At 35.2% G+C, this 24,708-nt stretch overlaps 1 protein-coding gene across 2 annotated transcripts in view; it reads right to left on the reverse strand.

Annotated features, from left to right (window-relative positions):
- Window positions 1-24,708, reverse strand: part of LOC136025148 (dedicator of cytokinesis protein 1-like) — a 132,537-nt gene that overhangs the window by 65,133 nt on the left and 42,696 nt on the right. For both annotated transcript variants that reach the window (XM_065700899.1, XM_065700897.1), the window contains exons 8-13: window positions 19,255-19,458; window positions 17,555-17,712; window positions 15,708-15,825; window positions 13,553-13,721; window positions 5,830-6,017; window positions 1,844-1,944 (exon numbers count right to left, since the gene is read on the reverse strand). In XM_065700899.1, coding sequence (XP_065556971.1) covers window positions 1,844-1,944; window positions 5,830-6,017; window positions 13,553-13,721; window positions 15,708-15,825; window positions 17,555-17,712; window positions 19,255-19,458 — 938 coding nt within the window. The remainder of the gene's footprint in view (window positions 1-1,843; window positions 1,945-5,829; window positions 6,018-13,552; window positions 13,722-15,707; window positions 15,826-17,554; window positions 17,713-19,254; window positions 19,459-24,708) is intronic.

The following is a 24,708-nucleotide window of genomic DNA, read 5'->3' on the forward strand; positions in this document are numbered from 1 at the left end:
AAATATCTTTCTCTATACTTATAGTCTTTAGACTATTGAAAGGTCTTTAGACTGGGAAACGGGGGGGGGGGGGTCACATATGTCCCGAAACATGCGCATTTCACATAGAGTGAACGGTTAAGTGGGTACTTTTATTGTGGGATGGGGACAAGGACTAAAGCCTCGAAACTGTATCTGTAACTGTATGTTCTTCATATAAATATGAAGGGAGATCTAATCCCCCACCTCCCCTTAATTTTCAGGAATATGTTTGGACCGAGTGTGCAAAAAGGGTAATAAAGAGGGTTAAGAGCTTTCCTCTTATTAGAAACGGTTGTTCTTAACTTTAGTCTTCAAATATCAAGGATTGAGATGAAAAATTTAAGGTTCGATGGGGCAATATCCTCTCTCATCTATATAAGACACTCGTTTATTACGTTAAGTAAATTAACTCGAGTGAGCCCTTTTTCTTGGAGCGATGTTATACAAAATTTAAATTTTCATATAAATAGCGGAAGTTTGGCGGAGCCAGCCTCCCCCATCCCATTCGTATGTAGGATCATCCTAAATATGGCACTAAAAACAACACAATTCAAATATAAAGAACTAGTTCTAAGCAAATAAAATTTAGGAATGACAGTAAGGCTTAAAACTAACAGAAACAATAGTTTTTACAAACAAAAGTAACAAGCGACATTAAATATAAACTAAATAGAAATAACTGAACAGAGCAAACAGAAATACGAAGGAGGCTATCGCCCCCTCTACCTTACTCTTTACGCTCGTTTGACTTTTTTAAACATTTCAAGAATGAATGCTTTGACCCAATAGTAGTTCCATAAAGGGTTTGATTCTCCTTATTATCAAAAGCCTTAGAAAACGAAAGGTCTCATTTATTAGCATTTGCTTGAATCAATAAAATTTCCAGTTCAAATGTCATGAAAAACAAAAGGATTATCGTAAAGATAACGAAAACTGATATAGATGAATAAATAAATTGTATTACGAGTAAACATCAAAACAAATAATCTAGCCAAAGGAATGAATTGAAATAAGAACAGATCACGAGCCTTTCAATATAATTTATATTTTGAAAAAACAAACAATTTTTTTTCTTTCAATTCTGGCCGGCTTTGGTTAGTAGGATTCGAACCTGTCTGTCCCAAGATCCTTCGGGGAATGGCAATTTACACATTAAATTTAGACAAGAAACTAACACAGCAGAGTGCTACCATACCAACCCCAGGCGTCTTAATACTGTGATGAGCTATATTTTCCTATTTTATTCTGGTGGAAGTGTCAATGGGGTCGAACCGATGCCTTGTCTTCAAACAGGCATAGCACCCCCGGTCAAAGGGATCGGTCATCAGTCAGGAGATCGATACCTACGCTACACGGACCATTGGCCTGCATGAAAAAACAAAATTACAAAAGAAGTTGAAAGCATGTTGACTTCTGAGAGTGAGTCTTGTGAAAATTCGTGAATGTTGATTCTCCAAAATTTCCTTTTCTTCTTCAATTTTTGAATTAGACGAGGCTAAGGCTTACTTTTTATTAAAGTATTAATCTGTTTCGTTTAGTTTTCTTCTTCAATTAAACGCTTTACCGTTATTTACAGATTTTCTCACTTTACTTATACATTACAATTTTACAGATTCAATTTGATACGAGCGTTGCCAGCAGTCTACAAATTCCAAAACCTAAATACCCTGGAAATAGACATAGCTATAAATTTCTTATCCTCTATGACTTTTTAGCTATCGTGAAGAAAAATTTTTAACAGTATTTGTTCGAAAAATTTAGTACTTAAAGTTTGAATCACAGTCACCTCTTTGTACTGTAAACAGAAAATGAATTAACTTACCCATAAGCAAGTGTAGCACTAAAATTTTCCCTAATATAGAGATCCAATATTGGCATAAACTGTTTGTACTTAGGTTCCCTCACAAGACTAACCAAAAATATCTGAAAAACAAAAGTGATTGACCAACAAGGTAAAATGCGATTTAAGTAAAAATAATACCTAAAATATTTGAGAGTGAGTAATTTTTTAATGAAAAGAAAAAAGTAAAAAAGCTCTTCTTTCCCATAGTTGTGCTTCCATCTGTTTTGTAATTACAAGAGCCAGGACTTAACAGAGAATTAGATCGTGAGCTTCGATGGAAGAAGAGGCTCTCATATGTAAAACGACACTACACTTGGCAAGATTTTAAAAATAGTTTTTAGCACGGAAATATTTTCTCAATTCTCGAAAAGGAAATCAGCTGTCTGTTTTCGCCTCCCTTTACTCTTCAGATAAAAGTCATAAATGTCCCATTTGAAGTTCATTTGTATCAGATGTCATCTATTTACCTAGGGTTCTTAGCCTAATAGTTAAATCAAATTGGTGCTCCCACTTGAACGTAAAATAACCACTTTTAATCTTACAAACAAGTAGAAAAAAGTGTCTTTTTAGATAAAAGCGAAGGGTAATGCCAAAAGTAAAAAAAAAAATATTATCCCAAACAGGGGAAAAAATCATAATCCACCTCAATCAGCACTCATAACGTTCAAGCTTTTGACTCTTTCGATTTTAACACCCATCTTTACTTGTTGGCTATTTAAAAAAAAAAATTATAATTTCATTTCTGTTTCTTTTTTTTCAAGTTTTCAAGTCAACATATTTGTTTATCCTATATAAGAAAAAACCTAACTCTGTAAATGCCAGAAAACTCTTTACTTTCAACATTAAATTGTCTTTTGCTTCACTGTCTCTTTGAGGTTAGGTAATTAAACAGGAGTTGCCAGACAATTCAATAGTGGCTCTTTAGCTAGGAAAGAAACACTAGCAAAGTAGGGAATATATTGTCTTAAGTCAAGGGTAGAGGAACTAGAAACCGACTTCCCTGGAACTGTAAACATCAAATAGTTTCCTTATTTAAACTGTCAAACAGAGTCTAGCCATCCTTCTAGTCACGAACATTTCAAACTTAGTATTGATTGAAACCATAGAACTCTTATACTCACCAAATCTGACACATAAATAAGTTAATACACCTAAATCAATCATCTTATAAACAGAAACTGAAAATTGTGCTTTCCAAACTCTTGCTTTGTCACTTAAGAAGATAATAAGACTCCGTTCCACCTGGAAGCGCTATATCTACAATTCTAAATCGAACTATATGCTAACTAACTATAAATCTATCCTAACGGCTTCTGGAAAAATTTTAAACGCTATTTGTACATGAGAATAATTATTTTTCTCGACAAGAATAGTTTTTTCAGTAACTCCCAATTTGGGTTTCGCCAAGGTTATTCTACATAGCATGTTGTTTTGGCAGTAACCCAGTACATGCACATCGCCTTGGATAAGGATGAAATTCCAGCTTCTATATTCATGAATATATGGAAAGCGTTTGTTACTATTAATCGTGCTGCGAGAGCAACACTTTGGTTTTGACGTGTTTTTTTCCTAGCATCCCGATTTCAGCTTATTCCTAGAAAGTGGTAAGGGTCAAACCTCTGCGATTTTTACGGAAAGTGTGGACCTTAGGCCGGATTGATGAATATGACTTTGCATTTTCGGAAGCTTCGTAGAACTCTTGCCTGGGGCCAAAAAGGATGGTTTTTGATTGTGTTTCTACCCATTTCTGTTCGTGATTTCAGCTGAGTTTATCAGTTTTTCGCACTTGGGATTGCGATAGAGAAATGATATCGGAAGTGCCAACTTAAACTTTAAAAGTTCCCTCATTGCTAAAGAAATTAGAGTTTATTCTTTGCTCCTTTCTAAGTGATGACGTTAGAAACTGGCCTACGGCAAAAAAGTAAACTTTTGAACTGAGACAGACAGAATTTTTGATAGCTCTTGATGAGCTGTTCAAAGTATATGTCATCCATTTTTTGGAAGAAAAATTTCTTCATGAGATATACTAGTTTGAAACTTTAAAGGGGTTGACAGCTTCAGTAATAAGATACACAATGAAACCAAAAATAGGCTGATACCAATTGTGAGACATATAGCGGAGTTTTAAGCAACAGTCGGTTGTTAGCTCATAATCATCTTTGGCAATGAGGGGTTTAAAAATTTTACTAGTTGGTATACCTATTATTTCCTATTATTTGTTTCCGGTTTATTTGATAGTAAGACCAATTCGATTCCAGTGGTAAGACATGTAGGGGACTTGTAAGTAATAATCAGCTGTTAGGCTACCATCATCTTCAGCGATGAGGGGTTGGCAACTTTTGCGAGTTGGTGTACCCAGTATTTATTTAAAATCCTTGCAGATTAACTTCAGCATTTAATCAAAGCGAGGAAACAAAACCAGTGTTGCTCTCGCAACACTTCACTCGGCGAAACCGAACAAAGGTTGCCGCAACACATCATGTTGCCCATGCAACATAGATCTAGTTTTAAATGAAAAATTGTCAGATTATAGCATACATCGTCGGGTAAAATCGACAACTTAATTTTAATTTATTGTCACATTTAAGAGATAGAGTTCAGTGTATTGACGAGGGCAATATTATGTCAATGTCTTTGAACCAGTACAATAAAGTTGGAGTACGTCAAGGTTCAATTGTAGGCCCTCTGTTGTTTTTAATCTACGTATATACTATTCTTAATTCAGCCGTGGGCCTCGGGTTGATCGGTCTCTTTGCTGATGATATTGGTTTTGGAATTGATGAAGACTATGTCAAACATAACTTGATCCTTGCACACGATAGACCAGTAGGATGGCATACGGCAAATAGGCTAGCTTTGAATTCTTTAAATACCAAATTTTGGGTCTATATACCTAGGCGTGCAAGTTGATTCAAATTTAAGTTGGAATCCACATATTAATAGTATAAGATTAAACCTTGGAATGAACGTCGGTATTCTGCACCGATTGAAATCCATTTTGACGCTTGACGCTGATGCGTTTTATTTATTTTGCCCCTGTTCATTCTTATCAAGTATTGTCCACTTTTTTACTTGAAAACTATCGGGTCCCGTCTAATTGCGCTCCACAGGCGACAAAACAAGGTGCTTCGTATTTTAAAAAGTTTTCTTCCTTCCTCAGGGTCTTTCCCACGTAATTCTTCGACAAAGAGTTTATATTGCCTATTGAATATTCTTCCTTTTGAACAGGCAGTTACTTTATTTCGTTATTATTCAGCGTTAAGCATAATCTCCAGACAATACCAAGCTATTTCTTTTCTTTTGATTTGTTCCCAGTTGCTGTGCCGCCTTCACATTTAACTCACAATATGCACTAACTACACCAGTGCACTAACTACACCAGTCACTGGTAATTTCAGGGAAGTCCCTTTTTGCTACGAAATAGTGTGGTTACTGCATGGAACTGATATAAATCTGCTTTCGATTTTGATGTATCATTTGGAATTTGAAAAAATAAGATAGAATCATTCCTTTTGGATAGTCATTAATTACTTAATATTTTCGTTTTATTTTTATTATTTTCGTTGTCATTTATTATTTGGATCCGTCTGAGAGGGGAGGGAGCCTCCACTCAGATAGATAGATTTAGCACATATCTGTGCAGTTATTTTTTTATTATTCCTTTTTCAAATAATTACAAAACTTATTAAAAAAACACAACTCTAAAAGAAACTCTGAAACACAGACAGGTATATTTAGGCCGAGTATTTTGGTAAGGGGTGGGGATACATTTGAAAAAAGGCAATATACACGAAAAATCTAGGAAAATAAGTGGTATACAGTCTTGAGATTTAAGGTGGGCGAAAGTTCAAAGAGTCCCTTAGCCCTGTGTATGTACCAGAAGATAATTGTTTTCATTTTTTTTCTTTGGAAATCAAAGAAAGTAATCACAAAAATCCAATTAAATAAAGAAAAACATAACTTACAAGGCACTGAAAGACTAGAGAATCAAAGGAATCCAAATTTGAACATTCCATAAGGATTCCAAACAAGGAATCGAGAGCATCTTGTAAAAATCGGACAACTTCGTTTTTATCAATGGACAGGAAGTTCTCCAAAACCTGTGCAATATTCGTGTCGGGCTCTCTCCATCGAAGCAGTCCCAGAAGCTCGGCTAAAATAGAACGTAAATAATTAATTAGTGTTATTTTGAACTCGTCATGGGGTTCAGACACCTGAGGCCACTGGGTAATCTCGAACCCTCGTACTCTGTCCATTTCAACTTAAAGCTTTGATTTTTCGAACTTTCTACGAGTACCTTTTGATGATCAATCATAACAGAGACACTACGTGCAATATTCTTGGGAATAAGATTATAATAAATTCAATGAAACCTATATAAAATCGACGTTCTACATTAATTTGATCTGGCCTCTCGGTTTTTCTTCCAGGAGGAAGGAGGCACTGCAGTAAGGACCTGGCGTGCTAGGGTCTCCTCTGGGTGTCGCATTACATGGCCAAGCCACTTCAGACGTCTTTTCTTGATTATACCTAACATTGTAAGTTTTTGTCCGCATATTTTCATGAGCTCCTGGTTGCCGATTCGTTGCGACTGTCTGATGTTGCATATAGCTCTAAGATATTTCCGGTCTGGAACGTGTAGTTGCTGTTCTTCCTCTACCTTTAGTGGTCAGCTCTCACGGCCGTATGGGAGTATAGAGCGTCGCATTCCGAGTATATACTGAGTTTTACTTTGTGATCAATATCAGGGTAACTAGACTTACGAGAATCAAATGACTTCAACTTATTAAAAACTGAAATAATTTCTAGGATAGGCATATACGAAACTAAGTCAACAGGAGGCAAGATTGCTAGTGGAGGATGAATTTTGCAAATTCACATTAAAAATCATTAGATTCACTTAAGAGCAGCGGGTTAGTCATCATCATCTCTCACTTCAACTTTGGTCACTTTTTTTTACCGGTATTTTTCTGAACCGCTTCATGAAAGTTCCTTGGGATGGAATTACATATTTTGTCTATTATTTTAGAGCCATACTGCTTATGCAAACATATTATTTTAAACACAATTGATTCTCAATTTTATGAGATCCCGATAATCTTGGGTAATCTATGATTTATCATTAGATTTCGAAGAGTTTTTTTTTTTTTTTTTTTTTTTTTTTTTTTTTTTTTTTTTTTTTTTTTTTGGTGGTGGGAAAAATTTCACAATGTTTTCAAACAGTTGCTTACAGAATAAACTTTTTTAAACGATTTTTGCCAAAATCAGACAATGTGAAAAAATCACTCCAGTCATGGCTTGAGAGCCATATTGCTATAGAGATTTACTAGCTCAGGTGAGTAGGGCAAGGGCGCCGGCAGGAAATTTTCCAGGGGGGCCAGACACCAAAGTAGCAGTTGTGGTTGGGTGACAGAGAATATGTTTCAGGATATTTGTTTCGTAGGAATAAAATTATTTTTAAATACTTTAGGAAAAAACTCTCAAATGAAAAGAGCAATTAAATTGCATGCAAAATGAAATATAATATCGTAAATTTTAAATGAAAAGGATTTCTGGCAAAGAGATCAATTGATTTAGGTCAATTGAATTGATCTGGCAGAGAGATTAATTTTGCAAATTCACGTTAAAAATCATTAGATTCACTTAAGAGCAGCGGGTTTGTCATCATCATCTCTCACTTCAACTTTGGTCACTTTTTTACCAGTATTTTTCTGAACCGCTTCATGAAACTTCCTTGGGACTTGCCTTTATACAATATCTTACACCTTAAAATAGGTTACAGAAAGAGTAGAGATACTCAATAATCATCCTACCTGCATAGATACCACGTTTTGATTTATCCCGGCCATGTACAATGTACCTCTTTCATAGCAGGACAATTCTTTCCCTCAGGACTTATATCCATTATATATTCAGGCATTAAAAAAAAATAGAATATAAAAAGAAAAACAAAAATTAAACTTACTATCCAGCTGTCAAATTGACCCCCATTCTTTTTTTGTCATATTCAACTAAATAAAATGAACAGGTTAAAAAACATTCTCGTCACAAAAGAATCTTATCAAATAGTTAGTGACAAAAACTGGAAGTGGAAGGTGAATTGGACCAATATTCACCAAAACTAAAAATGGAATTATCATGACAATTGCTACACGGGCAGTATTGGCTTTTTATGCTGATTCTAGATATATAAAATTCTTTCAGTTTACTGCTACCTTTCCAAAACCAAGAATCTGAGAAAATTCGCCTGATTTTTGAAAAGAGGGGAAACACCCCCCAAAAATCGATAGATCTTATTGAACATACCTTTACTAGATACATCATATCAGAGAACTCTGCCTTAGAGGTTTCAAGCTAAAATCTTTAAAATGTGGAATTTCGCTTTTTTTTCAGAAGAAACATCGTCGATGCATGTTTATTTGTGTTGCTTTTTTCCCCGGGTGGTTGTATCAAACCGAAAGTTCTAGATAATTGAGAGGGAGCTAATTAAAACTTAAATTTAACCTCTTTTTTAAGTGATCATACAGATTCGGTCAGGGAAAGTCTTGTTTTCTGCCCTATTAGGGCACTAAACTACGACTTTACCCGAAGAGGACGAATTTGCAATCAATTTAAAATTATGAGAAGCTAATATATTTAAAAGTATCAATAACTATATTTTCGGCTTCCCAAGTGCAAAAAAAGTAATGCCACACGGTGGATCCAACCAAGTTTATTCGCTGTATTTGTAATGAAATTAGGCTAAGTTTGGTGATCTGTAATTGCGTATCAGCTACAATGAGAGGGGGTTGAGTCACTGTTTAGGTGGGGGTAAGGTAAATTCCTAAAAAAGTACATTTCAATGGACAAACTTCTTACCCTTCATGAGACTTCAGATAAATGTTGAAGTGTTCAGCATAGTTGAAAGGCTCGATAACTATGTCCGTGGAGATAAAATGACCCCCTACAGCCCCTGGGGAAAGGTTTTAAATTATAAAACTAGCCCATTGCTTAGGTGTTGCATTTTTTATTGGGAAGTATGCATACATTTTTCGGGTGGGGAGGACGGCGGGAAGGATTTGCAGGGGGAGAATTTTCCATGGAGAAGGAACTTTCCAGGGGATGGAATTTTCAGGGAAAATCTTGCGCTGGGTGAATTTGCCAGAATTCCTTTACGAAATTCTTTATATGTCTTTCTTTCTCTTTACCAATTCAATTTTACGTGTAGAGATGTTAAGGGTAATTGTCAGGGGTAAATTTTCACCAGGATTGAATTGTTCAGGGGATATTTTTGGTGGAGAGGGGAATTTTTACGTAGAGGTGGAGCCTGGTGTCCTGGTCATATTTAAAAACAATCAGAAACTAAATTAAAAAAATACCAAGTTCATATCAACTGACAGTAAGAATCAACATTAAAACTTAAAACGAACATAAATTATTATGTACATGAGGGGGGTTGTACCCTCCTCAACATCTCACTCTTTACACTAAAATTTAAATTTTATCCCAATTCTTTAAAAACGACTCCTGAAACAAAATGGTCGTTTAATTAGAACAATAGGCAACTTTTTTAAAGTGCCGAAAAACTGTAGGGTGAAGAGCGAGGTGTTGAAGAGGGGGCAACCCCTTCACATACGTAATTTAAGTTCGTTTTAAGTTTTAATGTTGATTCTTACTTTCAGTTGAAAAAACTTTATTCTAATTTAATGAAGCTTAGAGATAAAATTTTTTCTAAAAGCAATAAAAAAAGTATGTCAATTAAACTAAAAGTATATAAAAATGAAAAAAGTAAGTAATTACAAAAAAATACACAAAACAATAGCCTACTTACAAAAACTAAGATAGAAACTCCTAGCATTTAGTTCTGTTGAGCAATACCGAAGCGTTGGACGGATATTTTTTTAAGAGTATCGACAGTTTTGAACTTGGTTATCAAACACCAAAATATTTGATGCCTTTAGACTCAGTGTTTATAAAAAGTAACGCATTATCTAAGTACTTTGTCCAAAGTAAAACATTAAAACTAAGATTAAAAAATCAAATACAAATTTTTAATTCAATAGTTTTAATTCCATTTTGATTACCAAAAACCCACCTTTATACTTCATAACTGTAAAACAATAGATATTTTTCACACTGACATCTAGATAAATACAATCACTCCTGGAAAAACAAATGATAATAATACACAAAAATCATATCCGCTCAGGGGGAAAATACAGAAATTCCGAGCATTCCGTTTAGGGAAAACATTTTTGATTATAGTAGCTTTATATATCAGCTCATGGGTACTCTTGTAATGAAAACAAATGTTGAAGGCATATTTTTACCGAGATTACCTCTCATTAAGTTGTTTTCTTTGTATTTTCAACAACTATACGAATTTTTTTCTGTACTAACAACTGTACTAATTATTAATAAACAAATACATATTTAAGACCACCATAAAAAGCTGATTCTTTGATTGAATGTTATCAATAGTTAGGCTGTTATACTTTCGTTATTGACAAGGATCGTTATTTACTTACTATTCATTACTATGAAAAACTTGATTTTTTTTGTTACTCTAACCAAATCATATAGAAAAATGTTCGTGGAAAACTAAAAATGGGTAACTCAGTCACAAATTAGAACTCATATTTTCCTTAATATAGATCGAAATCTATTGGCAGGGAGCCAACAAGGGGGCAACACACATTTTTTCCATGGTTTTTCCTATTTCTGCTCTCTTTCCTTTCGTTTCCTTATAATTACTTTATGATCAAAAATTTCGGAGGGGGCAATGGCCCCCGACTTCCTCCACTGCCCGCGCTCATAGTGTATGTCCTATATATCACACTTTCTTTGTCTATTTGTAAAAAAATGATTAGGTACCCAAGCAACGCAGAGGTGGTCACTCATACCTAAAGGAGGTATTGTAACTGGGGTATTGTAAAAATCAGAATAGTTACTAAAAATGCGATCCAAAATACGGTTGCCTCTTAATAGCACATTGACAACCTGCTTGAGTGACAGAGAATTGCTAAGCCATTTGGGATCCAAATCATTAAAATCGACGTACATTATGATACCAGCACTAGGATAAAAATATCGTGCATTGCCAGCAAAATGCTGGAAGTCACATCGTGTCGACGATAAGGGCCACAGGGTGGATGATAAACAACACATATCACCAGTGATGCCACTTCCTTAGGTGGCATCTTAGGCCTGCAATACAACCATAAGACTTTAAAACTGTGTTTGTTTTGTACATTGTTGAAATTGAGGACTCTGCTGATTTTTCACAGATGATCGACAAATGATACCGACATCACCACCAGGTGTTATTGCAATGTCATCGGGTGTAATTCTCGGTTTAAAATTGTATCAAATACATCAATTGAAACATAGTCTTCAGTCACAGACCAATTCACAGATACAAGCAATATCAACAAGTTCATTTTTCAAGCATAGTTCGACCTCTTCCATTCTGCTCTTAAGTGACCGGGCATTTGACACTAGTGTTTTCAAAAATGAAAAACACTCTGAATCGGTTCCTACTTGAATAATTCAAAACCCATTGGTTGTTTGGACCAGACTGGGCCGGGGTATAGAGTCAAATACGGTAATATAGTCGAGAAATATGCGACTATATGCGACGGTAATATAGTCATAGGCAACATAATCAACACTCCAAAATTTACAAAGTTGGTCTGTCAGGGCTAGCACAAGCGCTGGGCTTGCTTTATAAATTTCAGCAAGCAGGATGTCCTCGCCTGGGAATTTGTATTTTTTGAAGGATTTTAGTGCATTTCTGACTTATTCTGTTGATGACGGTGACGTATCACATGGGTACTGATGTGCCGGTGGCAGTGGCATTGATGAGGGCTTTGGGTCGAAGTTTGGGGTTTAGTCTGTCCTGTTCAATTTAACAGGTCTTAGAAACGGTTAAGTTTATGTTTAAAATAAAGTACGAGACATTTATGTCAAGCAAATAAGTAAAGATTACCGTTATTTCTCATTCTTTTATGGTAGTAATTATTTTGCTTTTTATTACTTTATAATACCCCAGTAATTTTTGAAAATTAGAGACTTAACTACTATAGAAGGGCCCACAAAACAGAAAATACGCTGTTTTCTTTTCACCTTCTTCTTTTTTGAATGATTATGGGGTCGCTTCCACATAACCTTAACAAAGGAATCGAATTCCGACTCCTGTGTCGAGTTTTTGCTGCTGAGATCGAGTTTTAGATCCGTATTACGTTGTTTTCTTATGGTTTAAAACTCCAGTTTTTGTGTCACCAAAAAAAGCCATTATCACGGTTGTAACCGCAGCTGCCAATTAATAAACAGCGAAACACGGCCCATTGCAATCAATATTAAAAAAAAACAGGTTTTTAAAGAAACTATAAAGTGACAAATACTTCCAACGCAACATTATAAAAAAAAAACAATTTTTAGTCAAATTCAACTAGCCAGTAATTCCTAATTACGATACTATTTTTTGAGAATTCAAGTAAGAGCATGAAGCCCCTTAAAAATGATATTCAGCTGAAATAAAATGTAAGCCATTGAAATCACCAATGTTGAAAATCTTTCACCGGGGGTTTTCAATGACCAATTACTATTCGTATTAACCATTCGTAACCACCGATTAGACCTCTGTAAAGAAGGAGGGAGAGTCCCTAAGTCTTGTCATTAGAGACACCAGAAAGGGAAACCGGTTCCAACGTAATTGGACCTTTCTAGCTTCTGTGCTTGACTCTGAGGCTTTCTATTTTGTTTCGAGAAGTGGGGGGTGGGGGCAAGGTAGGGTTTCCAAAATCACCTGTCCAATTCCAAATCACCTAAATTCCATTTTAACGGCAAGTTATATGAAATGGATGAAAATCATTAATACCTTCTTTTACAACGTTAGGAAGCATAAAATGATCATTTATTTCATAAAACTCTTCACAAGTCACACATCAACCAAACAGCTTTGTCAAAATGTATAAAAAATAGATTTAGATAAAAAAATTATTTGAGCAAGAATAAAGACACATGAAGCAGAAAAAACGAAAAACAAAAATATGAATTCAGTATAAACCAAAGTCAAGCAAGTTAAAATAACAAATGCTGGAAAAAAAAAAACTATCCCTCGACAAAATTACTAACAAATCGGTATGGGTTAACATAGCATTTCTTTCCTTTGTAACGCAACATATTTTAGAAAGAGCTTTTTTTCCTTCCTCGCATATAGTCCAATATTCGAAAAACAATTCTAAAAGAGTTTCACATTTTTGAAAATAAAAGGCTATAATACACCAAAAGTCAGATATTTTGGGAAAAAGTAGAATATCTCGAAGTAATACATATATTGTTGAATTGCGCGTCAGGTTATTTTTCAGTTTTGTACTATTTACATTTTCTGCCACAGGAGGCACATTATGAGTGTCAAATATGACATTATTCCTTTACGCCTGTTTAAGTGTACGTAGACCTATTAACTTTAAATCTGTGGCTATGCCATTTTGTCAACTTGCTAAACAATACTTTGTTCCAAAAATAAACTTAACTAAAGGGTAAATGAAAGTTTTCTTTTATTAAAACAATATCGTTTTATAAAGCTCTATAATATCTCAAATTACAATATTTTCATGTGTACCCCACACCTCTTATTTTACGAAGATAATACTTTTTCTTCGGTCAGTTAAAAAGAAGAAAGAGGAAAAAAAAAATACTTTTTACCATTCTGTGTGAGTTTGGTTGAGCATAGACACGATGAAACTGTAAATGAATCCTTAGGGCTATAAGAAAGTGTGCTTATCTGTTTTGAAACAGATTCCGTTGCTTCACACCGCTTTGATGGTAGCGACAGATAAGATACATCTCCCTCTTTGTAATTTTTTACATCAACCTGTGAAAATGGTTAAAAATAATGAAGATAATTGTTAAGATCCAAAAACACAAATTTATGACAAAAATGAGAAAAAAGGAAATGAACAGTTTTATTAGTAGTAGAAAAGTCTGAGAAAGGACAGAATTTGCACCTATTCTGACTGAACTCTATTGTTCATCAATATCGAATTTTAACATAATCTGATACAACGACATACAAAATTTATATGGTATCCATATCGTATTTAATAGCAAAACAGCCCGATGTAAACACACGGAGCTTATAAAAACGTCCATAGCAGTACAAGGAGAGGATTACTAAAAGCCATGAATTTGGCTGGAAGCTTGGAATCTTCTGACTCGTCAATGAGTGCCCATACCTAATTTTTTTGGGGGGGTGGGGGCATTTGTCCTTGGGGCCCAGTCTTGGTTCTCGATGGCCCTACGTTGATGTATTCGTAATACTCAAATAATATATATTCCTAATTTGCTATTCCTTATTCATTACATGAGCTTGAATGAGGATGTAATATTGAATGATTGTCAAGCATAAAGGAAAACAATTAAGAAAAGAGTCACATAGCGTTCAAAAAGTAACCAAGGGCCAAGGAAAAGCCAAGGGCCTACCAGAAAAACGGCCGAAAACCAAGATTTACAAAATCATTTTAGCACTGATCAAACAGGAAAAATTACAAAGAACAATTCTTGCATCTTCAGAAAAACAACGAATTCAAGTTGAGACGAAAACAAATTTACTGTGATTTTTCAAATGTTCAATAGACTGACTTTTTGCGTGCTTCTCGGGAACTTCACTGATGACCATAATCTTGGTTTCAATTTTAGCACGTTTTTTTCGGGGGGGGGGGGGGTTGCAAATGAACAAAGTTTTCAGTTACACCTTCCAAGTTTCTCGGTAAAGTTTCCAAGCTTTACCGAGTGGAAAATCTTTCAGATTAATCTTGAGCAGATTCCCTTTTTCTCGTCCTCTATGTGCAGGTGTGTATTCCATCGTCGCTACTGCGCGGTTCATTCAGATGCATTCGTAATAGATTTCGCATTTTCAGCCATAATTTGCATAAATTTTATTGGAAAATTTGACAAAAAGCCTAGGATCGAGCCCCGAAAGGGAACGTTTTTACCCAGTGCATACCACAAAGTTTGTCCCACTTACGCAAGGACTTCGTCTTTTTGACTTTACAGCAATTTTAGTACATAGGTTACAAGGGTAATGGTTAAACATAGCTGACTTTCAAAAAAAGGTTAAATGAAGCTGAAGTTCTTTTCCAGTTTACTAAAGAAAACAAAGTCATCTGGAGAAAACAGCTTATAAATTTTTAGAACAACTTTATTAACTTTATTGAGGCAAAGTAGGAGCCCAACATATGTTTAGAGAAGACGTTTGTTGAAAGTTTATCAGTATTAATACTAGTTTATCAGTATATCATAGTATCAGTATTATTGTTTACCAATTTAAGAGATAGATGGTAATAATCTATTTCCCATGCTTATTGTTTTTTCACTGAGAATGTCAATCTTTATCAACTAGAATTTCATGGATATTGCAGTAATTTTTTGCAAGAGATTAAAGAAAACGAGGTGCAAGCTACTTAGGTTATAACCCAAGGTTATGATAATAGCTAGGATCAGGACAAATCAAAGATAAAAATGACTTCAAGGTTAAATCAAGGTCCATACTTCACATCTCATCTTCGCTATATCTATAGCAGCTGATGAAATAAATCAAAACATCCCTTTAAATGTAATTAATAAAAGTTTAATTCTGGGTGTTGCAAAAATGGGAGAAAAGTCTCCAAAAAGTTCCAGCTACCAAGATTCCATCTTAATTAAACCTGAACGTAATTCTTTAGTTTAGACAGCCCATTTTTTTTACCTATCTTGATAGCATAGTATTCGATATCTATGAAGTATCATAAGATAACTTATGGCATGAAGAGTCGGACAAAATAAAATATGAGTAGAGCATAAAAAATAATAAGATTCTCACCCTGTAGACCATCAATTCATGAACGCCATCTTTCAAAGTGGTTCCGTCTTTCTGAATAAGTCGTGCATATGAAAGAGCAAAAGGTTTGTCTTGCTTGTCCTTGTTCTCGTTTGAAGCTCTGTAAAAAAAAAACAAAAAAAACATGACAATGCTTTTTTCTTCAACGGAGAAAATGATCAATTGAAAAAAAATAATAAAAGAATAAGAGGCCTGGCTAGAAACCATTTAAATATCCTGTGCTAGCCTTATATGCATCTCTTGTAAATTTCACGGAAATAAATCTGAGGAAAAGGATACCAAAATCCCATATTTTGATTTTAATTTCTTTTAATAAAATGTTCAATTTTGAAAGTTTCCAAAAATCTGTACTCATTCTTATCTTGGGCCAAGAACTCAACCAAAACAAGTCTGGGTACGATCCAATTTACATGTCAGAGAAATGAGTTTTTTTTTTTGTTTTTTTTTTACAGAATATTATTACCAACACATCTAACACATGCAATTGCTGGCTCTTAACAAAAATTGCTTGGACGAGAGAACTAGTGTCCTGGTTTAACTTTTGGCAATCAGGGTACAGCCTTTGTGAAGGGAGGGGTAGGAGGTTGGTCTCTAAATTCTTGGCATCAGAACATCTACAGGAAGAGGACATTAGGTCTCAATCAAACTTGGTGTGAGTTACAGTAAATACCCCGGCCGTGTCTTCTGAATATTCGAAAGAAATCCAACTTCTAAGGGGACTGAATCTCAATCAAACTTGGTAACTAGTAGAGGCTGGTGTCTTAGACAGATTCTGTAGCCAGGCTACTGTCTTAGGCTAAGCAGGAGCTAATTCCCATACTTTGCCTTCCTGGGATTTGGACCAAATTCGACCGATATATTGGAAGAAAGCCCAAAACTCTTAGCATCAGGACACTTTTCAGAAGAGGTTGTTGAATGTGAACAGACTTGATAACAGGTAAGAGCTAGTGTCCTCTTTTGGGTCTTTCGGAGTCAAGGATCAATCAAACCTATGCAAGTAAGAGGAGATCCTTAGCTCAAGTTATTGCTCAATCTACCAAAAGAGACAGTCAAATCTCAAATAGAATCAGCAAGAGTTTATATTCTAGTTACGTCTTTTCAAAGATCTGTGCTGACTAGGAGATCTGTGAAGGAGGAAGGGAGTCCATAAGTCTTGTCATCAAAGACATCAGAAAGGGGTACTGGATCCAACATAATTAATCTAGTTACTGTCCCTAACTCTGCACCTTTTTTTTCAAGAAATGGTGGGGGCGGGATAGGGTTTCCAAAATCATCGGTCATCAGCCAAAATACCATAAAAGCTGGCAGGACGGTGTAAAACAACCCGTTCAACCGGTTAGAGCAATAGTTTTGAATATCTACTCCTAATCCGACGTCTGTCATTGTTTTTATTCACTTCCATTAAAATGGTAGATATCAGCCCCCATGGCTTTAGCATAACATACAAGTTCTTGTCCAGGAAGGAATGAAATAGCCGAAAAATAGCGTTGCACCACAAACATGGCCCTTAGGTCGGTTTTATTGCAACACTTCATGTGGCCTTCGCAACAAAGGTTCAATTATTGATCGTTTTAAGTTTTGAATTTGCGAATCAGTTTTCACTGATAAATATCCAAATTTGACATTAAACTTTAATTCAACCTTATTTTGAGTAGAATGAGTGCATCGATAAAAAGGTTATTTTTTATTATTTATTAATAAATCAAATATTATTTCTTCATTCATTGAAAACAATTTTAAAATAACGATTATCATTTTTAACAATAACCTTTATTGCATTAATTTCTATTTTCAAGTATCTTAGTTCTACGTAATTTAGTTCTCCTTACCTGTGACGGAATGTAAATCTTAAATGACTATTATAAAATTCTTCAGTTGGCATAACCACTTTGACAATTTCAATCCACTTCGGCTTATCATCGTGATAATAGACAACACTTTTATACAACGACTTCGGTTCCTGCTCACATCCAACGTGAAGCACATTCTAAAATTAAACTCTAGGTAACTAATTCATCAATTACAACTTATAAGAGGCGGAAAGCAGTCCTATCAATTTTTCACTGTAAATATGATAAAATAGGATGCCTCAAAATCGATGATCCCCAAGTGAAATGCTGTAAACAAACACTTTTATTAGCTTCGTCTGATTATTAGAGCTAAAAACCTTGTAATCCATATTTCAATCGCATTCAGTGGCCTGATTAAGCAAAAATATTGCATACTAATTGATATCCAATAACAAAATATGATACTGGGACCCTAGAACACATACCTTCGAAACCCCCATAACCGATTTCAGTAGAAAGGTAGGGATATGCATTTATTTGATCTCTCCCCTCTCTCTCTCTCTCTCTTTCTCTCTCTCTCTCTCTCTCTCTCTCTCTTCTCTCTCTCCTCTCTCTCTCTCTCTCTCTCTCTCTCTCTCTCTCTCTCTCTCTCTCTCTCTCTCTCTCTCTCTCTATCTCTATCTATCTATCTATCTCTCTCTCTCTCCTCTCCTCTCTCTCTCTTCTCTCTCTCTCTCTCTCACTCTCTCTCTCTCTCTCTCTCTCTCTCTCTCTCTCTCCTCTCTCTCTCTCTCCTCTCTCTCTCTCTCTCTCTCTCTCTCTCTCTCTTTCTGTCTAAGAGAGTGAGACAGAGAGAGAAGGAGTAAATATGAAGGAGCAACTGTAAATATGATAAAATAGGATGCCTCAAAATCGAGGATACCCAAGTGACATTCTGTAAACAAATTTGTAAACACTTTTATTAGCTTCGTCTGATTATTAGAGCTAAAAACCTTGTAATCCATATTTCAATCGAATTCAGTGGCCTGATTAAGCTAAAATATTGCATACTAATTGATATCCAATAACAAAATATGACACTGGGACCCTAGAACACACACCCTCAAAACCACCATAACCGATTTCGGTAGAAAGGTAGGGATATGCATTTATTTGATCTCTCTCTCTCTCTCTCTTTCTTTCTCTCTCTCACTCTCTCTCTCTCTCTCTCTCTTTCTGTCTGAGATAGTGAGACAGAGAGAGAAGGAGAGAGAGAGAGGGAGAGAGAGAGAGGTGATTAAATATTTAACGATGAGGTGAACCAAAAACTTATAAAGGGTCATACAATTTTTAAGATTGAAAACAATCACCAAACAGAATATTACGGCCCGGTAAAGTATAAACAGACACTTTATTATACTTCATACTTCTATAACGTAAAAAGTATAACCAAAGCATTCACAAACACAGACTTCCTTAAACATCAACTAGATAAACTATCTAAATCATTCTGTGTTAATACAGCCTCTAATCATGTTAAACAAATCCATATGTTTGAACATCAGCAGCCATGACTTTGGTAAACATAATCAAATTCCTTTCAAGAAGAGATGGGTGTTATCATCCAAAAACGTGCATTTCCATGTTCAAATAGTCAGCTGTTGGATATTTTTAAGTCTTGCCAAAAATAAATTCTAAAAGGCATGTCTAAGTGCTTTTAATGGAAATAGTAAAAAAATGTTGCATTTTGAATAGCTTACCTCAAGAATTTTGCCATTTTCGTCAACTACTTTGATTGTAACTTCTATGCTTCGCTCATTTCCCAATCCCCGACTGAAATCGGCTGACACCAAATTGATGTAAAGATCATTTCGAATGTCACCAGGTACAATCGTTTCTGGAAACCCAATTTTTCGAGCAACTAAGTAATTACCTATCACTTGACTTGGGTGTTCTTCTGATATCTAGAATTTTCAAAACAAGATATATTTTTTTATCAAAACAAATATTTCTTACCCTTGAATAGTAGATTGTGTAGGATACACAATCCACAGTGCCTGTGCGCCAAAACTGGAAGAAAAAATTTCTCAGAGACAGGAGGGCATGAGTGATAAGCCTATCTTTACGACTATGTAATATGACGACTAAATAAAATCCTGCTGTTAACAATCTTGCTGCCGATCCAGCAAAAATCTTGTTGCCGATTCTGGGGGGGGACTATTACCATAAAATTATGCTGCATAATTTGAGTGATTGCGAGCTTAGGAGGTGAATATTACCTGTATGTTAAGTTACAATTAGAATGAAATAATATTTAATTAGAAAACAACAGCCAACAGAGCCTGAAACCTGGCAATTCCTATCATTTCTATTTTTGCCCCAACAACTCAAATTTACGAAAATTTGGTTTTGAATAGCCTGTCATAATCTCCTGGTGATGTCTGTGGGAGTAACTTGATTACAACAGTCGATAAATCACAGGCAGCACAATAGCCTTGCCTAAGTAAAGAGCGATGTAGGCACAATCATTTTTTTAAGACCAGGGCACTTCGTATCGAAGGAGTTGTCGTAGAAACTTCGAAAAGGGCTTATTTGATTGAAAATTGAAAGGGATAGCACCCTTTTTAACAGTAAAAAGTGATCCTCCCACGCCCATCATTTCCAAAACACATCCAATCAAAATTTTGAAATAGTCATTTTGTTCAGGATAGTTAAAAGGTCTAGAAATCATGTCTTTGAGTCAAAGTAATCGGGGGTAGCCACTCACCCACGTCGTATTCTCCCCAGATGCATCCGATATAAATTTTGAGAAATCCATTTTTTCAAAAATATTCCAAAGATCGTATAACAAGAACTTCGAGATTGACAGAATCCCGCAGAGTCTGGGGGTACGACTGTGGGGCACCTTATATGCCCCAGGGGCATATAAGGTTTTTATGGAAGGGGTGGTGGTGTGAACTTTAGAAGAGGCTTATTTGATTGAAAAAGTATTTTTCTAGTTCTCTTCTAAGAGCAAAACATAGTCAAACAGCAGCTAGCCCCCTCCCCCTTGAGATCCTCTTTTCCCAAAACACATTCGTTGGAATTGTTAGGTAGCCATTTTATTACTAATAGTCCAAATCATATAACAATGTCTTTACGGTGGATACAATTACCCAGAGCCCATGGACAAGGGTTGTAAGTTATGCTCTGGGAAAAATAAGGTTTTTATGGAACGGATGGTCGTAGAGTCGGATGGAGCTCATTTGATTGGAAGTTGATAGTTTGAGTACTCTTTTTAAGAGTAAAAAGTGAATGGAGGGCATTCAACCACCCCCCCCCCCCAAGCCTATCATTTCCCAAAACACATCTGATCGAAATTTTGAGAGCTATTTTGTTCAGCATCGTTGAAAGATCTGGTAATTACATTTTTGGGGATGTCAACCTCCCCCAGGTCCTCAAAACAAGATCTGTAAGTTAGGCAATTTGTTCATCGTTTACAAATAGTATGCCTATTGAGAAAGGTTATTGAGAAAGGTATGCATGTTAGAACTATACTTTCCAAGAAGACAAGGGCATTCAGGGAGCCTTTCAGAGAATGTTGAGGGGAGTGTAGAACTATATCAAACGCGTTGTGTGCATACGGATTATCAAAGGGTATAACACAGGGATAACTGATTACATTAATTTGGAAAATTCAGGAAATGATAAGGGAGATGATCAAAAAGGCAATATTTGCATGGTACCAATACCGCTACAACTACGACTACTACTACTACCACACTGCTCCATTCAAAGTATTAAGGGGAAATTCGAACTAAATCAAAAGACACTATGCACATGCACATTGTCAAAATAACGTATCTCACGAATTAATTTCGGTATTAAGTTGGAACTTTCAGAGAATGCTTAACGGAGAAGATATTCTCACCAAAAGGCAATATGAACACGTTGCTGCTAATGCTACTGTTACTGCTATATTTACTACTACTACTTCTATTGCAACTACTTGTAAGCAGTGGCGTCGTTTGGGGGGGGGGGGGGCAAAAAGGTATAGTTGCCTCCAATAATTTGGAGAAAAATTATTATGGAGCTCATGCCCCTTGACTCTCCAAATGTAGACCCCTCCCCCCCAATAGAAATGCTGGAACTATGTCTTTGCTTCTAAGGCTAAGATCATTGAGATAAAGATGTCATGTAGCAAATGAACATACATGTTATCAAAAGGACAAATCAGCAATGTCACAGCAATGGCTAATTGTATTAAGTTGAAGCTTCGAGGACTTGATGAGAAGGATGTTCTACTGACGAAAAGGCAATATCATAATACTACTGCTGCTAGTAGTACTACCGCTATTCAATACTGTTACTAGTAATATCAAGACAACTACCACGACTACTGTTACAATTATGCCTAAGGATATGAAGTTGAAATTTTCAAGGAATTTTGAGGGGGGAAGTTAAACTGAATCAAAACGAAGGCTGTATTCGGAGAGGGTCAGGGAGGGTATCCATGTTCAAAAAAATGAATTTTGATGCATTTTTAGTCTTTCTTGTAAACATCCCCCCCCAAAAAAATTCTTTTGTAAACCCCCCACCCCTAAAAAAACAAGAATAAGACCCTTATTACAACACAACATTTGTATGCAGGTTGTCAAAAGTGTGTAACAGCAATATCTTAGGAATAGTTTGGTGTGTGTGAAGTTGAAACTAGTAGGGCTAGTTGTGAGGGATGTTGAACTAACCAAAAGAAAATATTTGCATCCTTATTCTACTGCTTCTACCCATATTACTACTACTACTGGTACTATTATTACTACTTCTGTTACTACTACTGCCACTAGACCTTAGGCTACTACTATTAATTCTACTGCTACTACTGCTATTGAAACTAAGGCTACTATGGCAAAAAATTGGGATATATAGAAACTGCATGGAACTAATTCAAAACACAATATACCCACACAAGTTGTCAAGCGGACGCATCACAAGTACTTCAGGAACGATTGATGGTATTAAGCTGCAACTTTCAGCGTGTGTTCAAGGGGATGTTGGAAAAAACGTATTGCTATTGCACAAGCTAAAGATATTAAGATAAGCTTTTAAGGAATATTTAGGCAGGTGTTGAACTAAATCAAAACACACTATGAGAATGTGGACTTTCAAAAAGGTTATAAAGCAATATCTGAAGAACAACTTATATTATTAAGTTTGACCTTTAATGGTAAGTTGTGGGGGCTTTTGAACTAGCCAAAAGACATATGTGAATACTTTTAATACTACCACTACAGTTACTGTAACAAATGACGCTAAGAGTATTAAGGTGAAGCTTTTAGGGAGCGTTTAGGCGGAGTTTAAATTAAGCAAGAAAAACTGTACATATGGAGGTTTACAAAAGGGGATATAAGCAATATCATAGGTAGCATCAATCTGTAATGGCTAGACATATTACATAGACTTTTAAAGAACCTAATTCGATTCAAAACTAAAAGTTCTGATGCCCTTTTAAAAGTAAAAAGAGATTGGAGGGCAAACAGACCTTCTCTCAAGCCCTTTTTACTGTTTTAAAAAGTAGAGTTGAGAGAAAGAGTCAAACTTTAGTGCAAAGAGCAAGGCGTTGAAGAGGGAGCAGCCCCTTTCATATACGGGGTAATTTCTGTTCGTTTTAAGTTTTAATGTCGCTCCTTACTTTCAGTAAAAAAACTTGTTTTTTTTTATCAACATTTTGAGACAGCCATTTAGTTCAGCATATTATAACGGTCCAGTAATTATGTCTTTAGAGATATTGAGTATATCAACCCCCGCAACTATACAATGGAACCATTATGCTGTAACACTAAATGTTGCTTTAAAATAAACCAAAAGGTATTGTGTTTACGGTTGCCAATAAGACACCTCAGCAATATATTAAGAACGACTGGGGGTATTAAGTTGAAACTTTTGGGGATACTACTATTACTACTTCTACTCTTACAATTTAAATAAATAATAAGAATGTTGATTCTTATTAAGAATTACCAAGAATGATAATTCTTATTATCAAGAATGTTGAAAGAATCCAGGTTGTCAAAGAGCATAGATACAATCTTTTGGGAATGATCTTACGTTTATTTTCCAGGTAAACTTCAGCAGTTATAATATTAAATAAAAAAAATATTGTTTTTGAAGGATTAAAATTTGTTGAAAAAATTTCTCCAACATATAAATATCAACCCAAACTATAGATTCTTATAGAAAAAAGACCGAAAAGATGTAAGATATTATTTTTTCCTTATGATAAAGACTACGTCAATAAAAAACAAATAGAAATTAATCTAAAAAAAAAATCTGCAAAACAAGTTTTTCAAAGAAAAGTAAAGAGCTCCATTAACCCAAAAATCAGCCTAAATAAAGTCAAATAATCTTCCAAGCGTAAAACTACCAAAAATCACTATCAATAAATAAATGAAACTCAAAATGAACAGAAATTAAAATAAATAGCCGATATAAACTTAAAACGAACAAACATTAACATGAGTAGGGCTGATAATCCCCATGCCTTCTCAACACCAGAACATAATTTGCGTTTTACTGAAAACCAAATACGGTTCAAATGTTTTCAGTTTTTTTTATTTTTGTAAATAAAAATGATCAAAACGTTCAGGAAAAAAAAATCAGTATATTTGAATTAAACTGACAAACCAGGGTCATTTGTTTTTTGTCTTTTTTTCAGTAAAGCGTTTGGTGTAAAGTTTTTTAATTAATAAATTTTTTTTTCTACTGAAAGTAAGGAGTAACATTAATCCTTAAAACAAAAAGAAATTATAACATATATGAGGGGGGTCACCCCTCGTTAATACCTCGCTCTTCACGCTAAAGTTCGAATTTCGCCCCAATTCTTTAAGAATGACTCCTGAATCACAAAGGCCATTTAAATAGAACAAAAAGCTCTTTTTAAAATACTAAAAATAACTTTAGCGTAAAGAGCGAGGTATTAACTAATTTCTGTTTGTTTTAAGTTTTAATGTTAATCCTTACTTTCAGCTAAAAAATATGTTTTTTATAAAATTTCGGATCGTTTTTTAAATAATACTGCAAAATCCGGCTCCCCTTTCATAGAAAATTCCCTTCCCCCGTGGAAAATTCCTCAATGAAAAGATATTCCCACGTACCCCCCCCCCCCCCCCAGAAAAATCTCTCCTGAAAACGTCTATATACTTCCTAATAACCAATAGTATATGCAAACAATAGAAAAG

The sequence above is a fragment of the Artemia franciscana genome, chromosome 3, assembly GCF_032884065.1.
Source record: "Artemia franciscana chromosome 3, ASM3288406v1, whole genome shotgun sequence".
NCBI lineage: Eukaryota > Metazoa > Arthropoda > Branchiopoda > Anostraca > Artemiidae > Artemia > Artemia franciscana.